The sequence below is a fragment of the Mustela putorius genome, unplaced genomic scaffold (assembly GCF_011764305.1).
Source record: "Mustela putorius furo isolate JIRA1106 unplaced genomic scaffold, ASM1176430v1.1 tig00000813_pilon_pilon_pilon, whole genome shotgun sequence".
NCBI lineage: Eukaryota > Metazoa > Chordata > Mammalia > Carnivora > Mustelidae > Mustela > Mustela putorius.
The window spans coordinates 5,505,589-5,527,603 of NW_025421485.1; the positions used below are offsets into that span (position 1 = coordinate 5,505,589).

The window sequence follows — 22,015 nt, forward strand, 5'->3', positions numbered from 1 at the left end:
CCCAGGTTCTTCTGCTTTCTGGGCCTCAGAAAAAGGAAGAGGTTGGACTGGACGTCTGGTCCCTTCCAGCTCCAACGGCTCCTGAGTCAAGAGAAGGGCTGCTAGCAGTGGTTCCGACCTTAGCTATCCACCGTCCACACAACTGCAGCCCAGACTCTGCAGCCTGGCAAGTTCCTTCTCCATCCGGCCCCGGCATACATTTCTGGATTTCCGTCCCACTGAAAAGTCCCCAGCGCTCTGGATCCCCTCACAGTGTTCCCGGAATGTGTCCCGCAATCTCCGGCCCCTGGTTGCCTCTGCTGTTCCTTCCCTCCTCTCCACCTCACTCCCCTCTGCCTTCGAGGCCACCTGCAAGGCGTCTCCTCCGGGCCTCCCTCCCATCCCAACCGAACCACCCCCGCAGCGCCTCAGCTGCTCTGCCCCTCAGTTGGTTCGGCTCTGTGTGAGTTCGATGGAGTGACTTTAAGGCCAGGAGATCTGGGTTCAAATTTCAGATCTGCCTCATATTTTTACCTCGAGCCGTCTACCTCACGGCCAGTCCTCAGCTCTCCCTTCTGTAAAATGACGGAAACAAAAATCAGGTTTTGTGGAGTTAAATAAGATCACGTGGTCAAAGAAGCCACCACAATCCCCGACACAAAGACACTTGGCAGTTGGCCTCCATGGAGAGGTTAGGTGGTCGGAAGCCAGTCTGGTTCCTTTCCGTGCCTCTGTGTTGACCATGTCACCTCACCAGCGCCTGACCAGCCCCGTGCAGGGCCCATCACAGGCAGGCACCTCACTCTGATGAAATAGCCCGTATCGGGGAGACATCTCAGGTGGCTGTGATGCAGGGCCTCCGTGCCTGCCATTCGAGATCGGTCCCGCCCAGCGTACCACAGCCACCCTGTCTCTTACCATTGTGACACGAGAGCCTTCCGCTCTGCAGATACGGGGTGTGGACGGGAGAGTGTGGAATCCCCACCCTCGCCTCCCAGCTCTGTGACTTGGGAAAGTGACGGAAACCCTGAGCCTCAGTTTCCACAACTGGGGGATATGAGGCACTAATTCCCATCCCCAAGGGATGTATCTGTTTTGTTTTGTGAGAAGTGTCTGGAGCTATGCCAGATCTGTTGGAACTCAGTAAATACGAAGGGTTCCACCTTCCCGTTTTTCGTCACTGTATTTATTATAAGCTGCTTAAGGGACAGAAACTATACCTCGTACCCCAAAACCCCCTCATCATCTAGCAGAGTAATAAGCATATTTGAGAGTAGAGACAGTTGTCATTCAGGGGGTGATGACATTAGCCTGCTTTGGGCAACACTCATTGATCTGCAGGTCCCGTCTTGCAGATGAAGAAACGAGGTCCAGAGATGTCAAGAGATGGATTCAGGGTCTCCTGGTCAGTAAATTCAGGACTTGAATCCAGACCCTTGTTTCAAATCCCTCGCTTTCCCTTGTAGGTAGTGGTACGGCCAACAATGAGAGCATTTCTGCCTGACGTTCCGGGTTTAGCCTGTCGCACCATTATAAAACAACCTGGACCCTTTAATTGTGACAGAGCCCTGCCCGGGGCTTCCAGTGACATCTGGCGTAGAGGACAGTGCTTCGGATTAGTCTCTGCATTGATTCTCCAACTCAGAGAACACGGTGACTCGCGGAACTCTCCATTTTGTGGTGTCCAGCACGGTAGCCTCCGATGTCCTTAACGGCACTGTCCTGCACATGCTTGCTCCCGGAGGCTTCGGCCCTTCCCTTCCAGGTCTGCCTGTCATGCCAGGCTGACAGCAGTCTCCGGTGAGTCTTGTTAAGTACCTGGGACTTGATCCAGACTCTCTCCACGTTTCTGAATGGAGGCAGAAGAAGCTGTGTCAGGTTGGGTGTCACCCTCCTGCTGGCAACAAGAACCCAGATATCTCACATTCTTTTCTTATGGCTTCACGCAGATCGATCATTCCAGAGAAGGCTCCACAGTTGCAACACGGCTGCCAGAAAGCCCTTGGCTTAGACACGCTAGCCTTACCCTTTGGTACACCTCTCCTGTCTGTGACTAATACGAAGCGGGGAGGAGCCATGTGCTTTGGAACCATCTCAAGAAACCGCTCCAGGCTTGGGAGTGGGAGGCCTTGGCTGGGCTGGCCGGCTCCATTTGCATATTTCACTCTTTGAGGAAAAGGTTACTCCTGGTAAAACATCTTCATGATGAAACGGGGTGTTTAAAACTGTAGCATCTCACCACATTTTAATACGAGAGAGAGCCATCACCCTGCCTTTAGAGGAAGGAAACATGGGATTAAGTTGCTGGCCCAAAGCTGACATTTCATTAACTCAATTTTTCTAGTAATTCTTCCCCAGCTGGGTTTCTTTTTACTTGCAATTTGAGTATTTTGTGACTCACCTTTGATTATCTTTCCTAAACACCCCGAAACTGTCAATTCCAATATCTGGAATTTTGAGTTATCCTTGTTGGCGACAGTTAGAAAAAGGAAGAACTAGGGGTTGAAAAAAGGAATAGGAGAAAAAAAATTCAGGAAAATTTCACAACAAGAACCCAGAGAGAGAAACGACGTAGAAGCAGGGTTCAGAGTTGCGGGACTGCGTCTCATGAAGGGACTGGGGTGCTGTGTGCTCGGTCTGTGACCTCCTGGAGCACCACCTGGAGCTGCTTCGGTGACTTCGGACTTGGGGGAGGCAGTAGGCATAACCTCTCTGGTTTCCTTCCATCCGCTTAGTCACAGCCTCTCAGGACATCACAAAACTCCAAGGGACTCGACTCTGGGGCCATCGTGGGGATCAGCAGATGGGGACGTGAGCTCTGAGACAGGACATCAGAGGGTTTTTAACACAGAGACGGCAAAGCACGAACAGTGCTTCCTGGCGCACACATAATCCCTAACAAAGCAAAATTACGTGCTGGCACGGCGTGGAGGATGCACAGAAGAGAGACCCCACGAAGTTTCTGGTGGGTGACAAGTAGAAATTAATTGTAGGGGGGGCCCTGGGAGGCTTAGCCGGTTAGGCATCTGCCTTGGGCTCAGGTCACAATCCCAGGGTCCTGGGATCGATCCCCACGTCAGGCTCCCTGCTCAGTGGGGAGCCTGCTTCTCCCTCTCGCTCTACTGCTCTCCCTGCTTGCTTGCTCGCTCTCTCTGATAAATAACTAATCTTCTTTAAAAAAAAAGATTCTCTCCCTGCCCTCTCCTCCCTCTCTAAATAAATAAGTGCATGCTTGCATTAAAAAATTAATTGTATGAAGTTCATTATTATAAATCAGGTGTGTGACGTCTAAATGAGCTTCTTCTTGGGTGGGTTAGTTACCTTTTTTAAATCTTTGTGCACTCTATTTTTCATATAAGATCTCAGGTTTCTTACCCTCAGAGTCTCCTACCCAGCCCACAGGTGCGTGTATCCACGAATAACTCACGGTCTGGCGCCCAAGTTGCTGGATCCGGAGACCTGGGCACATTCGGACTAACGTTGTAAATGCCCTAATGGGGACGTGTGTCGAATGCTTAGGGAATGATGGATTCTGCCTGGGGGCTTGGTGGGGGGTGTAGGGGAGGGCATTACAATTGAGAAGGGCCATTAAGGAAGAATTAGGGGTCTCCTGAGATGAGGGAGGGCATTTCTGATAAGGAGTACAACAAGGGCAAAGGCCCCGAGGTGGGAGATGTCCTAGTTGTTCAGGATTGCCTTGTCTGGGATGGAGGGAGCTGGGCTGGGGCCGGCGACAGGAAGTCCTATGTAGGAGCCACACTTAGACGGACCGTTCAGGCTAAGCCATCAGGCTGTGGGTAGCAAGGAGTCATCAAAGGCTGCCGAGCGTCGGAATGTCATTAGATCTATTTGGGGAACGTAACTGGCAGGGGCATGACAGGGACAGATGCTGGGAAATGAGAATGGTTTTGCCCACACCAGGAGGAAGGTGATGAGGGTCTGAGCTGGGCAGTGACTATGTTGTCAGAGGACTCGAGACTGGCCAGAGAGGTCGTTGGTGGTAGAACTGTCAGGGCTGAGTGACAGAGATGTTGGGTGACAGACTGGGAGGGGTTATAGCGTAGGTGATTGGGTGAACGGTGCCATAACTGAGAGTCAGGGAACAGGTTCAGGGTGGAGGTTTGGAGGAGGGGGTGGAAACACATCAGTCATAAACACTAATGTCTTCTTCTTCATGGCAACATTTGGGTTCCTTTGATTCCAAACTGACATCACCAGGGCTGGGAGCTTGGAGAGCAGGGCTTTAAGCCGAAGCCCGCGGATACCTGAGCCAGTTTGCCTGGGATCAGGACTTCTCAGTGTCTTTATTTGTCAAATAACGTAGCACATCGTGGGATCCGTCAGGGGCTGAGAGCCGAGGGCTCTGTAAGTGCTGAGACCTGTCTGCGCCTGCCATAGTCCCAGCACGTGAGATCTTTGCGGTACTGCTCAGGGGTACCTCAAGCAAAAGTGAGGCCCGTGTCTCCTCCTTCTGTTGTAAAAACTCTTCCATCCGATTCAAAACCAACACTCGGAGGGCAGACGACCGGCTTCCTTCGTCTAGCAGTGATCCTCGTGGGGCAGAGCCGATAAGAAAGTAGGAAAGTTTTCGTAATCTTTCCCTTTTTGTCATCATCCCTTCCATCAGAACCCTTTCTTTTTATTATTATTTTTATTATTATTATTTTTTATTAACACAAAACATATTATTTGCCCCAGGGGTCCAGGTCCCTGAATCGTCATCTTACACAGTTCACAATGCTCACAGTTCACACACCCTCCCCCATGTCCATCCCCCGCATCGGAGCCCTTTCTTGAGGATCTGTGGGAAGTAGGGTTCTCTAGGGAGCATGATAAAGCACCCCCACCCCCTGCCCCATCTCAAAGGCATCCGCCTGCCTGGGGCAAGATGCATGCAGAAGTAGGCTCCCCTAGATGCCAAACACAGGGGTGGGGGGTGGCGGGGGAGCCCTGAGCGCCGAGGAGCTCTCCCCGACGCTGTGGAAGGGCCCTGTGCCCTTTCAGACGCAGGGAGGTCGAGATCAGTGAGGGACACAGTGAGCTGGGGACCGGGAGACGGGGACCAGATGGCGGGAACAGACAGCAGAATTATGGTGCGTGGGAAGCCAGGTGATAAACTGCAGACGGCGCTGAGAAGGAGGAGGCAGGGGGGTCTAAACACGGAGCACCTTGACCAGACGCAGATCCCTGGGCTGGACCCGGAGAAATTCTGGGGCTCGACCCGGAGAAGTGGAGAGGGGCTGGCACGGGCCCATTGCGTTTTGGCAGACGGCAAACGGGGAGTGGGAGGAGACCCAAGCAGAGCGACAAGGGGCCCCGGGCAGAGGAGACTGTCTCAGGGAGACTCCTTTTCTGGTGTGAATTTCTAAGGAGAGAAAGGTAAAAATAAGTGAACATGTTTATAATACATGCTTATCCTCCAGCGTGGTGAGGAACACATCTTTCCTACTTTTAACCTTTCCAGTTAAAACCGGAGACCATCTCTTTCATTTTAGGTAATGTTTAACTTAATCACGTAATCCGACTTAATGCAGACAACAATGGTGACAAAAGGTAATTACGTTTAAGTGGAATTCTAACTTTAAAAATTCTTTTGGAAATATCTGTGAGTCACCCAGTTCCACGCAAATATCCATAAAACATGTACTAATTGTTCCAGAGGAAATAATTGTTGCAGAAGGGCAAGAGGCCAGGGGAGCTGAAATACCAGGTTCTTAATTTATAAAGTCAATAAAAGCACTCTTTTGTAAGTTCTTCTCAAGTCGTAGCCTATTATCAGCTAAGTCTGGCACTAAAATCACTTTATGCTTAAATACTTCATAGGGCACAAAACAAGGGAACACACACTAAGAAAACATTTTGTGAGAGACTTAATACTATGGGACTTACTCAGCTTTCAAGAATAGAGAGGTATTTAAAATGAAAAAAAAAGTCACTGCTTCTCCGCCCAACATGAAAATACATACTTTTAACTAGCTGCGATGTATAATAATTCACAGAACTTTGGAAATTCTACTCAGTTCTCCTGAAGACTTGGAAATAATGCTCCTTCTAGAACTCCCAACCAGCATTGCTTTCTGTATAAATACAGGGTTGAATTAATATTGCTTTTTCCCTCCTAGGCTTTGTGCCAATGGAGGGGGAAAACAAAAACAGAAACAAAGAGATAACAAAAAACTACAGACAGTCTGTGGTTAAAGGTTCAGCCCCAGCTGCCCTGGTCCCGGGCTCTCCTCCTTCCTCTGCGCTGTAGAAGGTCCCACTTCTGTGTGACAACCGCAAGCCTGTTGTGGCCCCTTCGGGAAGGTAAAGCACATGGCAGCTCCTTACCCATAACCTACGAGCTCACCCCCCATTTCCACAATGATGTCCGTTTACCCGATGCAAGAGGAGCCGAGGTTGGCAGGGGGAAGGCCCTCCTCTTCCTTCCACGTCTAAGCCAGAATCTCAAAACTGCCTGAAGAAATCCATATTTGTTAAGGATTAAAAAAACCACCCCCGCAAAAAGACAAAAACAAAAACAAAAACCCCACACCTATGTTCAAAATTTATGAGATAGGGGCACCTGGGTGGCTCCGTGGGTGAAGCCTCTGCCTTCAGCTCAGGTCATGATCCCAAGGTCCTGGGATCGAGTCCCGCATTGGGCTCTCTGCTCAGCGGGGATCCTATCTCCCCGCCCCCCCACCCCCGCCAGCCTGCCTCTCTGCCTACTTGTGATCTCTGTTAAATAAATTAAAAAAAAAATTTATGAGGTAGCCTTATAGATTAACAACATATTTAAGCCAGTGTTCTGTATTCTTTTTTTTTTTTTAAGATTTTATTTATTTATTTGACAGAGAGAGATCACAAGTAGGCAGAGAGGCAGGCAGAGAGAGAGGAGGAATCAGGCTCCCCACCGAGCAGAGAGCCCGATGCGGGACTCGATCCCAGGACCCTGAGATCATGACCTGAGCCGAAGGCAGCGGCTTAACCAGCTGAGCCACTCAGGTGCCCCAGTGTTCTGTATTCTTACAGGAAAAGATTCTCGTCGTATCTGTTTAATTTTTTTAATTTTAAAAATCTAGAAGTTTTTTTGTTACTCTACTATGATCAAACTTTTATTTGCCACAGATGTAGATGGGTAGATTTATCTAGATATCGTAAATGAGAAAACACGCAAAAGGTTTGGAAGGTAGGCAGGTATGGAATAAGTGTGCTTCCCAGCTGTGTTTTCCACGAGGTTCTGAGGATCCAAATTTGATGCTCAGACAACTAAGAACAGGACATTCTTTCCACTTCAGAACATATATGCTCTATGGGCATGGCTGTGAGCATAGACTGGTCACTGACAGACACAACAATCTAAAGACTGTTTTTTTAGAAGTGATGGCATTTTTCTAGAAGTGATGGCATTTTCTAGAAGTGATGGCATTCTGCTCTCACCCCTCCCCGCCTTGGAAGGATCTGCCTTCATACGATTACAATAGTTACGGGAGCTGAGACCATGTGAAATATTACTTGGTTTTATTTCCTTTTAGGGTGGTCCCCTAATCTGTAATTTCACTGCAGTGGTAAGGAATTTAATTTAAAAAAAACATAAAATAAGTTTTGTTCATAAAAGCGATTCCACCCAAATCCGCAAAGATTACAAGTCACTCTAGTGGCAAAATAGCGAATTTTTACTCCTTTCAGGGGAAGCAATAAATTATTTCTTCCCCTGAAAGGAGATTAAGAATTCGCTTCCTGCTCCACACAGGGACAGCCCGGGACCTGGGCACAGCTCCCAAGAGCCCGGCTCTGCCATGTGGCCCTTCCACCTGCGCCCTCACCTCCCCCTCTGTGCTCCTCCGGGGCTCGATCCGTGCACCATCGTGGCATCAGCCTACTTCTGCCTTATTGCATCATTGGGCACCTTTCTAGTTTAGATAGAGCTGAGGCAAGTGTCCAGGCAGAGACAGACCTTGAGGAGACCACCCACTGGATGCCCTGTGCCCATGGGGCCAGGGTGGGGGACTGCAGCAAAGGAGAAACGGCACCCAGAGAGTGGAGGTGGCCCAGGGACACCGTCATTCATTCTCGCAGTCCGAGTATGGGGGCGCCGGTGGAGCTGAGCACCTGCGTTCCTGTGGACAACCCCAGCCAGTGGGAGCCGAGCAGAGCGATCAGCACCCACGACCACGTGCATCAGAGCCTGGCAAGGACCTAGAGGACACATATAGGGTTGGGGCTCTTCCTCCATCTCACCCTTGAACCCAAGGCCATCTAGGAAGGAGACTGGTTGAGAGGAACAGCCTTCATAGGGATTTCAACTTTCATTTTGCTAAATATTTATTCTCCCTCTGCTTGCTGCTCTCCCTGCCTGGGCTTTCCCTCTCTCTCTGACAAGTAAATTTTAAAAATCTTAAAAAAAAAAAAAAAAAAGATAGAGCAAATCTGGATGCCAGTAGTTGGAAAGTTTCTAACCAAATGCCCTGGTAGCAAACGATCAGCAGATGTTAGAAATTGTTTTGCTCATAATACCACAGTGTCATATTTTGCACATATGAGATGTTGAGACTTTGAACTAGAAAGGAGAGACCACATACGCAGACATTGTTCATTGCCTATCAACAGACAGCCCCCGCCCAACTCCGCCTTTCCCTGCTAATAGTACCGTAAGTTTGCTCAAATAGTAGAGAAAGACCCTTAATCCTAGGGAAGGTAGGAATGCATCAGGATAGTCTAAAGCAGTCATCGTAATCCTATTCCCCTTTGCCAGTGATGGTGCAGATTTGGCCAATGCAATGTAAAGGAAGCTCTACCGGGGAGCTTCTAGAAAAGGTTTTCTCTAGACACTCTTGGGAAAATGTTTAGTCATAGTTCCCTCCTTCTACCAGGATTCATTTGTATGGAATCGCAGCATCCATCTTGTGACCATGAGGAAGCAAGCTGAGAACTAGAGGCCAATGTGCTGGGAACGGCAAAGCAAGAACAGTTGGGCCACTGAACCAAAGCTGGTATGACTTACTTCCAGAACTTTTGTTATGTAAAAAAACCCCACAAAATACTTCTGGTTTAGTAGTTGGAGGGGAGTCTGTTAATTGCAGCCTAAAAGCATTCCTTACTTCCCACTCTGTGTCATTTGTTTTTGAACGTGACGGTTATGTGATAGAACCAACAGTGGTTCTCACATTAGTGGGTGTGCAGCAGAATCTCCGGGAGGGAGATTCTCCACATTGTTGGGCTCCATGCTGAGTTTCTAAATTGGCAGGTCAGTGATAAGGCCTGGAATTTTCCATTTCTAGTTAAGTTTTCAGGGGGTGTCAATGTTGTTGGGTCAAGGATCACATTTTGAGAACCTCACTGTGATAGATAATCAAGACATTTTTATTGAATTATATTTACGGAAGTGTCCACAAATCTTCCTGCTGGTAATGGAGGAAAGAAAGCTACATTTCTTATGAACATAGATACAAAAAATCTTAACATTTCAGCAAATCAAATTCAATAATATGTAAAAAGGATGATAGATCATGACCAAGTGGGGTTTATCCTAGGAAGGCAAAGCTGGTTTAGCATTTGAAACTCAACTGAATTTCGTATTAACCATATTGTAAATGCCATATTAATTGGCTAAAAAAGAAAAAAACATACCATCATCTCACAAATGCAAGAAAAGCATCTGACAAACAAAACAAAACAAAACAAAACCAACATTAATTTCTGATTTAAAAAAAAACAAACCACTCTGCAATCCAGTAGAGGGAACTTGCTGAAGCGGGAACAGCATTCACAGACATCTCTTCTATCTATGCAAACCCTCTAGGAGATCCCATCTGGCCTCACAGTTTTTAAATAGTGCTTATTTTCTGATGTTTCTGATATTTACAGTAGCCCTGACCCCTGCCCCTCCAACTTCAGATTTTGAGGTCTCTCCAGTGACTAACAGGGATCTCAAACTCAATATGCCCAAACAACACTGATTTCCCAATACCCACTCTTCTGAGTTCCCCTGTAGTGGACTGCCTAAAATCAAGGCCTGGTACCATGTGTGGCCTTGGCATCTGGTGAAACTGTGAGGGCCCCGAAGTGGCCTAACTTGACTTCCTCTCCCCACTCGGCTCCCATGGAGAGGGCTCCCTAGCCGAAGGCACCTTATTAAGAAGATCAGAGGAGTTCCTGCCTGCCCATGGGATTATTCAAATAAGTCAATTATACGCTCCTGCAGGAACCAGGGGTCACTCCATCCCTCCGATAGGACAAAGCCTGCCTCCCTGTCCCTTATTCTCTGTTCCCGAGTGTGACCCCGTGGGCCCTGCGAGTGTGCTGCATCCTCTCCCAGGTGGAAGTATATGGGATTACGCTGCTGTCAGTCTCATCCATTCAATCTTGGGTTCCCCTATGGCCAACCCAGGATACATCCCTCCCAAACAGGGTGAATGGGGGAAATTAAAGCTGCCCATCTTAATAAATGGTACAGGGGGCAAAAATCAGGGCATTTTGATTTCTCACCCCTACAACCGACCCATCACCAAATCCTTATTATTTCATACGTAAACTGTCTCTGGGATCTAATCCCTTCCTAGCACTTCCATCACCACCTCTGCAGGGCACACCGCCTCTTGCCCAAATCAAACAGCAGCCTCTGTTGTGGGCGCTACCTCTGCCCACTTCCCCCTGCAATCTGTTCACCACAGAGCACGTGCTCCTTTTATGACACGCGTCTGATCACACCATTCTTTGTGTTTTTTCTTTTCTTTAAGATTTTATTTGACAGAGCGAGAGAACACAAGCAGGGGGATCAGCAGAGAGGGAGAGGACGAAGCAGGCTTCCGGCTGAGCAGGGAGCCCGACGTGGGGCTCTATTCCAGCACCCTGGGATCATGACCTGAGCCGAAGGCAGACGCTGAACCAGCTGAGCCCCCAGGCGCCCCAGATCACACCATTCTTTTTTTTTTTTAAGATTTTATTTATTTGACAGAGAGATCACAAGTAGGCAGAGAGGCAGACAGAGAGAGAGAGAGAGGAGGAAGCAGGCTCCCCGCTGAGCAGAGAGCCCGATGTGGGACTCGATCCCAGGACTCTGGGATCATGACCTTGATCATGTCCTTCCTCAATCACCTTTCCTAAAAGGGTCCACCTGACACCCTCACCTTGCTTTTTCTTTGTTTGCACCTCATTAGCCCAACTCCGGTCCACTTGTTTACTCTCTGCCCCCACCCAGTGAGAAGATCCTCAAAGGCAGGGCCCTTGTTTTCTGCCGTGTCTCCAGTGCCTAGAATATTCCTGGAGCTCACTTGCTCAGTGTTTGTTGCATGAATCAACTGTGAACAAGAACGCCTGGTTTTATAATATCCTTACCGGATATTATAAACCTTTATATATCTTTGGTAATCTATTTTAATTTGTATCATTTTTGGGGTTGATCTTTGTATTTCTTTTTTTCAGCACGCTATCTTTCCAGAGTCCTTGCCCAGCTTGTCTTTTTCCTATTGCTTTGCAAGAGCTATTGATTCATTGAAAAATTATTCCTTTGTCTGTCCTATGCTACAAATATATTTTCCTACTTGCTATTTGCCTGTGACTTTGTAGTCACATTACCAATTTTTCCCTTTCGGCTTCTGGTTTTGGGGCATGCTTAGAAAGTCCTTCCCTATTCCAAGATCATCCAAGCAGCCATACTTGTTTTCTTCTAAGCAATATATGTGTATGTAAGAGATGATGGTGTTTAAGATCTCTGATGCATCTGGGATTTCCTTTGGGGAATAAAGAGTAAGGAAGTGATCTAGTTAAAAGCAAATTTAGCTTTTAAGAAGAAAAAGAAAAAAGAAATAAAGCAAATTTGGCTTTAAAATACAAAGAATTCAAATTTCTGGATACCACTTATGAAACTTATTGTTTTAATCTTCTCAAAGAATATTCATAATTTAAAAAATAAATTCAAACACAATTCACTTATTTTCCAACACACATTTTTATAAGCGATTTATTACATATATATGAATCTAAGTATGTGTAGATATATAATAAAATTCTATTTCCCATAATTCTCTGGAATATTATAGTTTGACATCGTCATCACTATAAAATATTTCACACTATAAAAATATTTCATTTTTCTCAATATTTTCTCCGTTTCCTGGATCTTGATTTTTTTTTCGTTTTACTGTATTTTCTTTTAAAAAGTCTCTTTTCAATTAAGCTCACTTCTTCATGGAGAGAAGAGGCCTTTATTCTCAGCAAGAAGGAGAAGAGATTTATTACGAACTGATAGCTCAGCGAAAAATTTGATTCTTCATAGGTTGTCACATGTTTACAATAGCTAGAAAGGGCAGATAAAGGAAGATGTTATCTTCAAATGACTATTTAAAATGTATGCATCTATCCCTGAAACATTACCCCCAGTTGGCATGTACATATGGTCAGACTGACAACAGTACTCAGAGTTGGAAGGAAACGTGGAGCAATATGGCATAGCAATTTTAGAAAGGAAACACGCTAGCACCATGCCTGGGAAGCTACCATGCCAGGGTAACAGACGGTCTCGAGCAAGCGCTCACGACTCCTTGCCCAGAAGTCCTTCCATTCCAGATGTGCTGCTTCTTTTTACCGTGCCCAGAGCAAACAACAGCACACAAGCAGAGATTCTGGGCATAGTTTTAAAACAAAAGAAAATAAATAATCCCTAATCCCACCCAAAATAAGACACCAGACTTGATAATGTAGCCTACAATCTTGTACCTATCACAGAAAGAAGAGTTTACAAAGCAATTCCACTTATCTTAAAAGTAGAAGGTCAAGTCTCCAACTACCACCAAATCTCTAATTACGGATCTCTAACACTCCATCTCTAACTAGACCAGGCACAGGCAATCCAGGGGACAGAGAAACATGTTAAATGGTATCACAGGTCATAATCAGCAAAATGCAGACTATGGGAAATTGTATAGGACAAAAGACCTGGATTATTCAACAAGTAATTTTTTCCCTGCAAGGGGACAGAAAAAAAGACATTAAAGGGGAATTTCCCAACCAAAACACTTAAGGGATATCTTAGCTACCTGCAATGTATGGGCCTTATTTGGATTGAATTATATTAAAAATTTCATAGCAAATGGAAAAATCTAAACACTGACTGCATATTTGGTAATATAAAGGAATTACTATTAGCTTTTTAATGTCTGATCGATGTTTATTATGGTTTTGCTTTTAAAAATATTATGACATCTGAGATATGCTTCCAAATAATCTGGGGGCGGGGTGGAGGAGTGAGTCGGCAGGGGCGAAGCCAAGACTAGTCACGTTGACAATTGTTAAGGCTGAATGGCAGGTACGGGGGGTTCATTATACTATTCTACTTTTTTAAAGATTTATTTATTTATTTATTTGAGAGAGAGAGAGAGAGAGAGAAAGCGAGAGAGCACATGTACGCAGAGTGGCAGGCAGAGGGAGAGGGAGAAGCAGGCTCTCCACTGAGCAGGGAGCCCGATGGGGGACCCTGGGATCATGACCCGAGCCAAAGGCAGCTGCTTAACCGACTGAGTCACCCAGGCGGCCCTATTCTCTGTAATTTTGAATATACTTGAAATTTTCCATAGAAAAAGGCTTTAAAAAATAGGTAAACAAATTTTAGATATTGGATTTATATAACATATATGGTCCTAAGTTCCTGAAAGAAAGTTTATGTGTGCACCACAAAACTCGGTCTCCATAGCTGTTTCTATGGATAACTAGCTTTGGTTCTCTAACCCACAAAATGGGAAAAAATAACACTGCCTACCTCAAAGAGTGAACAAAAGTATCGAATGAAAATATATATTAAGCACTTAATCCAAAGGTCAGAACACGGTAAGGGCTCAAAAATGTTCGCCTCCGCAATACTCCTTTAAAATTGATTTGTTTTCATTTAAAATCTTACTACTTTAATAATCTGTAATAAAGCCAAAACCCTGCCATATTCACTAACAGGACATTTAAAAGGCTCAGCTACTCATTGATTGGTTTAACAGAAATCAAGTATAAGCCATTCACAGGAAACTCTCACAAACTCGGTTGGCCTCTTGCCACCAAGAGGTGGCAATTTTCTTTTCAATTTCAGCTACCGTGAGAGAGTCTTCCAGACAAACCACGTAACAAAAAGGGTAAAAAAATATCATTTCTCTTACTTAGGGAAGCTCTTTTTCTACACAAGAAAGATAAGAAAAGGTTTATAAATTATTTGTTCCCATAAGGACTTTTAAGTCGAATCACTAACAATCCTTTATAAGGATTACATTCTTTACCACAGATTCAGAGAACTATCCTAGAGTTATAAGCCACAAAACCAAACAGAACGTACAATAATGTGTGACTGCCAAGTATTTTGCTGTAAGTAGCATATGAGCCAAGAGATGTTCCTTGAGCTCTGACCGGGAAAGAAATGAATGTGGCAAATGGATGCTGTAAGAATATGTTTATACAAATAATTTTATGGGAAGGGATAAGCACAGGTTTATATTTAAAAGAAGGGTGTAAGGTACATCTGAATTTCCTTATGAGAACTTCCTTGTGAGAAGTTCGAACCTATGCAAAAATAGTCTCTCAAGTCGGTACGCCTGCAAAATTAAATGAATCTGCCAAAACAAGTTCAAGTTTTGGTGGTCTGAAAGATGTTCAAATTTGGCATACGACATACATATTTGAGTACTGTTTTTTTTTTTTAAACTCTAGTTTAAAATATTAGTTAAAATAAAAATTTTCAAATTCAAATCAAATTTTTGTGGGACCCAAACAAATCTGTGTGTGTTTGGGGGCAGAGGGCATCCAAAGCCTCTCCATTTTCTGTGGATGGCAACCTGAAGGACCTCGGCTGTCCCTCTTCTTGGGGAAGGAGCGCAGAGCCACCTGCCCCTTTCAGGGAGGCCGGGGACAGACACTTGATGAGTCAGGGCCCACGACAGATCTTTAGACCGGTCCGTGACAGGCCTCCTCCAGAAGCGCACTTCAACACGCACGCGGAACATTAGGGAAGCATTTACATTCACGGGGACTGCCCGTTCTGCCTCAGATAAGAAGCATAAATGACCTCTTCGTGTCTGAAGTGCTCTTACAGCCTTTCTCTGCTTAGTCCTCACAGCCTGAGTGCTCTCGCAAGTATTCTACTGTACAACCTTTATCTCTCGAACCCTCAGACAGGAGACCTTCTGTGTAACACAATTCTCTGCACACCTGAAGGTCTGCTCTTGTAAGCATCAAAACACTACATTTATTTTGTACGGACATCTTTGAAAACCAAGTTACATGTTATTAGCATAAATTATAAGCGCATAGTATAAATTAGGATGAAATGAAATTAGTATAAAAACATAAGGTGTAATTATATTATTATAAGTTGTTCAGTTTTACTGTAAAAATATTAGAAAATGCAGCTAGGAAACACAAACCCAAAGAGAATGCACACGGCACTGTGGGTCACGCCGCGGGACAACTGAGGCCCCCCCGGGCTCGGTTTGTTAGGTGGAGCCACTGCCCAGTGTCGTGAATGAGCTCCAGACCGGCTGCTGCTGCTGCTGCTGCTGGCTCCTCTCTGGTTCGTCACGGCAGGGCACTAATGTCTGCTGTCGAGATGACTATCAGCAGAGCACCTCTGAGGCTCCCTCCGACTTGTTTGATGATTAGGAGTTTGGAAGGCAGACCACTCAGCCTGACGGAAACACACCCGAAGGCAGAGCGAGCCGCCTGAGTGAGGGGCTAAGGGGTTTTCTGAGAAAAGTGCATTAGCTCTAGTCAAGGACTTTGTGACATTTTTACTGGTTGGTGGAAGCCTTTTTGGCATACTCTGTAGTTCTAGGCTATGGTCTAAACAGGCAAGGTGGACAGAAAGTCATGGTGCATAAAGTCATGGTGTCACTGAGGCTTTGTCTACAGGTTGTCATTTTCAGTCTTACAGTTCATGCAGAGAAAAAAAAATCCCAGCTGTTTCATCTCTCACTCTACAAGGTCTATTTGTGACTAACTGTATTATGTAACTATGACTGTATTATATCCGTGAAGATTTAGAAAGATCTAGAAATCCACTGATTGCCCCATGGGAAAAGCATAAAGGTACGAGCTCCCCCCAGCTAACCGAGGACCAATTCCACAAGCATGAGAGACAGAAGGCGCCACAACACTACCTCCCAGCTTACTGGTCTCATGCCGGTGCCCCTCACCGGCCAGGACTACCACCATTTCTCTTCCTTTTGATCAAATCTTAACATCGGAAAAAGCCACTGCGCTGACCACTGCGCAGGAACGTGTGTCCCCCTCAGACGTGGAGCGGAGCCTGGGGTTTGGATTCTGGCCTTTCCTTGTTGCTGCTGGGACCGTGCCACTCTGCGGTCATTCTAGACGCAGCTGAACTTTTGTTTTTGTTTTTGTTTTTTTTTTTTTTTTTTAAAGATTTTATTTATTTGACAGAGAGAGATCACAAGTAGGCAGAGAGGCAGGCAGAGAGAGAGGAGGAAGCAGGCACCCTGCTGAGCAGAGAGCCCGATGTGGGACTCGATCCCAGGACCCTGAGATCATGACCTGAGCCGAAGGCAGCGGCTTAACCCACTGAGCCACCCAGGCGCCCCTGAACTTTTGTTAAGTAGGAAATTTTCATTCAGATAACTTCATTTTGTTCTCTCCTATTGTATTTTCTACATTCTACTTAGCTTTTGATTCTCAAGAAGAGAGTCTTCAAGAGAAAATCAGTTTCAGTCAGAGTAATGATCGCAGTTATCATGGACTGAGATTTACTACGTGAAAGACGCCACAATCTCACTGAATCCTCATTCTCGATTTCCCGTGCATTCATTCGACACGGTAACCAGTGAGCACCTACTATGTGCGAGGCCCTGTTCGAGCCTCTGGGATTTTTCATTAACTAAAAGTCCAGGCCCGGCACTCAAGGATCTTCTACTCTATTCTGGTGTGTGTGTGGAGGGGCAGACGAATAAGCAAAACAAATATATACTCATCTATTCCACACTGACAAGAGCCGTAAGAAGTAAAACAGAGGCTGGGCGGGGGGCGGATAGGGAGCGGCGAGGTGTGTGTGTGAAGGGGAGGGAGAGTCCCTGCTGTTCCGGACAGGACAGGACGGTGCATGAGATGCAAGAAAACCCGGCAGGAGCGGGTCGTGTGGCCACGAGGAGGAAGAGCATTCTAGGCGAGAGGCACAACACGTGCAAAGGCCCGTGTGCTTGGCAAGTTCTAGGAACAGCGAAGGAGGCCCGCGTGAACGAGGCAGAACGTGGGGCGAGGTGGCAAGCAGGGAAGGTCAGAGAACTGCAGGGGCCTGTAGGCTCCGTAGGGTTTTTTAACCCTACTCTGTGTGAGGTGGGAGCCACCGGAGGTTCCGAGAGGAGAAAGACCAGCAGGACACGCGGCTGTGCCATGGGGAAAACCTAAAGCTACGAGCTGCCCCAAGCTTGTCTGCGCACGCTGCTTCGTGAGGGGACAACTGGCTGCCCCAGACGGTAAATGACTTGCCCACAAGGCGCAAGCAGCAGAGCAGACAAAGGCCTGGTTCACAGCCCGGCCTCCTCACTACGGGAACCTGCTGTGTGAACAGGTTCTAGGGATAAAGACTGAGATTAGTATACAATGAAATTAGTATAAAATTAAAAAGGCACATGGGGCGCCTGGGTGGCTCAGTGGGTTAAGCCTCTGCCTTCTGCTCAGGTCATGATCCTGGGGTCTGGAATCGAGCCCCGCATCAGGCTCTCTGCTCAGCGGGGAGCCTGCTTCCCTCCCCCCTTAACCTCTGCCTGCCTCTTTGCCTACTTGTGATCTGTCAAATAAGTAAATAAAATCTTAAAAAAAAAATTTTAAAGGCACGATGAAAAAAGTCCTTAAAGTCTAAAACCTTTTTCAGCTTTATCAGGATACTATGGACATAACATCTGTTAGATTTAAAGTGTGCAACGTGTGTCATATAGTGATTACCACAGTAAGGTCAGCTAACACTTCTATCCCTAAAACTCTTGAACAAGACACAACGTGTAATTCCAATTTTCTTGATTGTGAGCCCAACGTCTTCTAACAAATAACCTATCCAGTTCTTTTTTTTTTTTTTTAAAGATTTTATTTATTTATTTGAGAGAGAGACAGTGAGAGAGAACATGAGCAAGGAGAAGGTAAGAGGGAGAAGCAGACTCCCCGTGGAGCTGGGAGCCCGATGCGGGACTCGATCCCGGGACTCCGGGATCATGACCTGAGCCGAAGGCAGTCGTCCAACCAACTGAGCCACCCAGGCGTCCCAACCTATCCAGTTCTTATACAGTCAACTGTAATTTTATGTGACTTTTTGAAATTAGGAAAGAATACTACTTCAGGCCAAACTAGAGATTTCATGACTTTTTTATCCCATATTTCTGAAAGCATCACATACCTTCTACAGAATTTCTGGGTACTAAGCCAATAGAGTGAATTCTTGATTGTCAGTGACTGGCCTTTCTTCTTCAGGATCCCCTGGAGGCTATGGCCATGGAAACAGGTTCCTGCAGAGTCTCCTTCAGTCCAGTTGAACTGAAAACTTGAAGGACTTTTTTTTTCAACAGTTGGTGCTGAATCAGTCAGTGCGCTAAACTGTTTTTGTAGACTCACCACCATTTCTGGAAATGGAGGGAACAAGGAAAGGAATAAAATAAAAACTAAAGTAAACCACAGATGGGTTTACTTGTTAGCAATGTACCACGCTGGTTTCTGAGTTGGACAAATGCACCAGGAGAACGGAAGTGGGGAACACGGGGGAGAGGAAAGCAGCTGAGGAGAACTGGGGAACGACCTAAAAAAGGTTGAAGTGGCGGGGACTAAGGAGGGCACGTACTGCACGGAGCACTGGGTGTGGTGCATAAACAACGAATCTTGGACCACTGAAAACAATTAAATTAAATTAAATTAAAAAAATAAAATCAGCAAAGGGGAAAAAAAGTTAAATGGTAAATCTTACGTATTTTTACAATTAAAAAAAAAGAATGAACAAGACACCTTATAGGCAATTCTCCACAGAAAGAGTTCTGAAAGTCATAGAAATACAGGATGATTTCAGATTTTGGTGGGAACTTAAGTTCTGTTTTAAAGAGTACAATGTTCCTGAAACAGATTCCTCTGGAGGTTTCTTAACGGAGGACGATTATTTCTTTGGATGGGCACCGGAACACTCGAAGAAGTAAAATAATCCCTTAAACACTTTTAAATTTATTTAAGTAATCTCTGCACCTGACATGGGGCTCGAAATACAACCCCGAGATCCAGAGTCGCAGGCTCCCTAGACTGAGCCGGTCAGGTGCCCTGAGACACTCACTTTTCAGGAAGTCAAGATATTTAGCTTTTCTACAACAATATAACTAAATGGCGTTAAGAGAAAATGCAACTTACCTCTTCTTTTATATACCACTGCTCTGTCAATGGACGAGTGGTAGAGTGGCTTTTCGCTTTTCCACACGTATCTGTATGAGGCAGAAAAACATTTGGAGCAGGATGGAGATGAAATGGACCTAGACACATTTCAGAGACGTTTCTCTGAAGCAACATCTTCAATTCCTAATACTCCGTGTAAGGGCTCAGCCTTAGAACGACCCACTGACAGGTCTTACGTCCCAGATGCAAGCAAGGAGCTCTGAAGGGGACGGCTGGCCAACAGAATGATGTGCTCGTCCCCAAAGACTTCCAGATGTCACAAGGTCCCGAAGAAGATATTATACAAAAATGTAGAAATGGTTTCTCTCACTGTAAAATTCTCTTGCTGTCTGTTCTCAGAAAGGGAATCCACCACCTAAGAAACAACTGTTCCTCCTTGCCCTTGCCCAGCTGCCCAGCTGCCCTTCTGCTGAGGATTAAACCAGAGGTACATCCGGTAACGGATACGAAGTGAACAGTAGGTACCAGTCTCCTGATAGAAAGATGTAATCGATGTTAATAATGACTGTTTTCCTCACAATTATGTGTGAACTAAATCTTAATGAACATACCACATTTAAAATATATCAGAGAACTTGTCCTTGGACCCTATGGTAAAGGAGGTTTGTGATTCTTTCAAATATCTTTTTTTAATTTGTTTTCTTAAATAATAAATGTAACAATATACTCAAGGTAAAAAAATAATGAAGAAGTTTCCTAAATAGTCTAATCCCAATTGGTGGATAAACCCACTATTAAAAATCTCTTGCAAATACCTAACCTAGACAGATTTTCTCATGCATTTATAAAGCCTATGCTGGTGGCAACTAGGGCATTACTTCCTTGGGGCCATAAGCCCAGGAAATGGGAGAAGTGATCTAGAATAACCTTCTGTACAGATATTCCTTCTTTAAAAATGTACTTTACTTTGCCTACCTCTTCCCCAAAAGCTACAAAAAACAGAGGCACTTCACAAAGTCCTACAGTTTTCTGCAGGAATTCTGCATCCTTCTCTCCAGTTTTCCAGTAGGATTCGGTTTCCCAGCTATTCAAAATTCAGGTATAATGTACACACAAACCCATCATGTTCAGTGTGCGGCTCCGCGGGCTCTGGCAAACAACAGTCCTGTGATGACCACCAGGGTGAACGCGCAGAGCTGGCCCTTCAAGCCGAAAGTCTCTCAGGCCTCTTAACAGTCCATCCCTCTCCACGCTCCCAGATCCCTGGCCTTAGGCAACTACTGATGTTTTTCCATCGCTGCAATTTATAGCCTTTCCCAGAAAGTCACATAAAGGGAGTCATACCATAGGTAACCTTTTGAGACTTTCTTTCAGCATAATGCATTTAAGTCATTCATATTGTTGATGTGTCAGAAGTTTGTTCCCTTCATTGCTGACCAGTACTTCATCGTACAGATAAACTCCGCTTGGTTGATCCCCCTACCAGCTGAAGGGCGTTTGGGTTGTTGCTACTTTTTGACCACTGTGAACGGAGCCACCACGAACACTCGAACAGAGATTTTTATGTGGAGCTGTCATTTCACTTGGGTAAAGATGTAAGAGAGCGAACTATAGGTAGTGTAATAAATGTATGTCCAACTTTACGAGACACTGTCAAACATCCAAAATGGCTGCACCATTTTAAATCCCCACGTTAGGTACGGTCAGTTTTTTTTTTTTTTTTTTGCTCATTTCACTTTGTTTTTGACCATTCTAACTGGTGTGTAATGATACCTTACTGTGGTCTTAATCTGCATTTCCCTATTAACTAATGATGTTGAGTATCATTTCACAATCTTCTTTTGTCCATTTAAAAAACTGGGTTTTTGTGTTCTTACTGTATGAGAATTCTTTATTCTGAATACAAATGTCTTATCAGATATGGGATGTGCACATATTTTCTCCCATTGTATGGCTTCTCATTCTCTTAACAGTGTCTTCTGAAGAGCAGCTATTCTTTCTTTTGATGAAGTCCAATTTATAATTTTTTTCTTTTATAGATCATACTTTTGGTATCATATCTACAAGATTTTGCCCAACCCAAAAGGCTAAAAAGATTTTCTGCCCATGCTGTTAAATTTTCTTCCATGTTCCTCCCAACATCTTCCATGACACCTGGAAGTCATCAAAGCAACCTCTTAAGTGGTTATTAGACTGTCAACTACTGTTTACTGATGTTTTCATAATCTCCTACATAGGGACTCATACTTAGCTACGGAAAATGCTTTAAAAACTTTCATCTAACAACATGGAAGGTGATGTTCAGAGTAACAGGAGAAAAAATTACCAATTAATGTCACCAGTGGGGGTGGAGTAGGGTGAAACAGACCATACACACAAAGTCTCTGTGCCTAAGCACTAGTCATTAGTGATTTACATGTGGGATTTTTGCTTAGCTCAAATCACCTACTCCATACAGAAGGATCTCGGTGGTGTATCCCCTGGACAATCTCTTCCCTGAGCCCTGGTCTCTCCCTGAAGATGCCATTTTGGAAACAGATATACTCTCTTTGGTCATTAAACTCTCCCCTGATGTACCTAAAAGTCAGTAAGTCAAAGATGTGTAAATAAATGCTAAAATATCAATCTGGGCTCCAACAGCCACGTCTGCGGTGTAAGCTGGTACTTGGCTTGAGCTAATGAATTCCTAGTTACCACTGAGATGCCTGAG

The 22,015-nt window shown here is 45.2% G+C and overlaps 1 protein-coding gene across 1 annotated transcript in view; it reads right to left on the minus strand.

Annotated features, from left to right (window-relative positions):
* Nucleotides 1-11,806: 11,806 nt before the first annotated feature.
* Nucleotides 11,807-22,015, minus strand: part of TAF1B (TATA-box binding protein associated factor, RNA polymerase I subunit B) — a 67,925-nt gene continuing 57,716 nt past the window's right edge. Inside the window, 3 exon segments of the mRNA XM_004745779.3 lie at nt 11,807-12,259; nt 18,335-18,557; nt 19,324-19,394. Of these exon segments, the coding sequence (XP_004745836.2) occupies nt 12,058-12,259; nt 18,335-18,557; nt 19,324-19,394 (496 nt within the window). The 3' untranslated portion in view covers nt 11,807-12,057.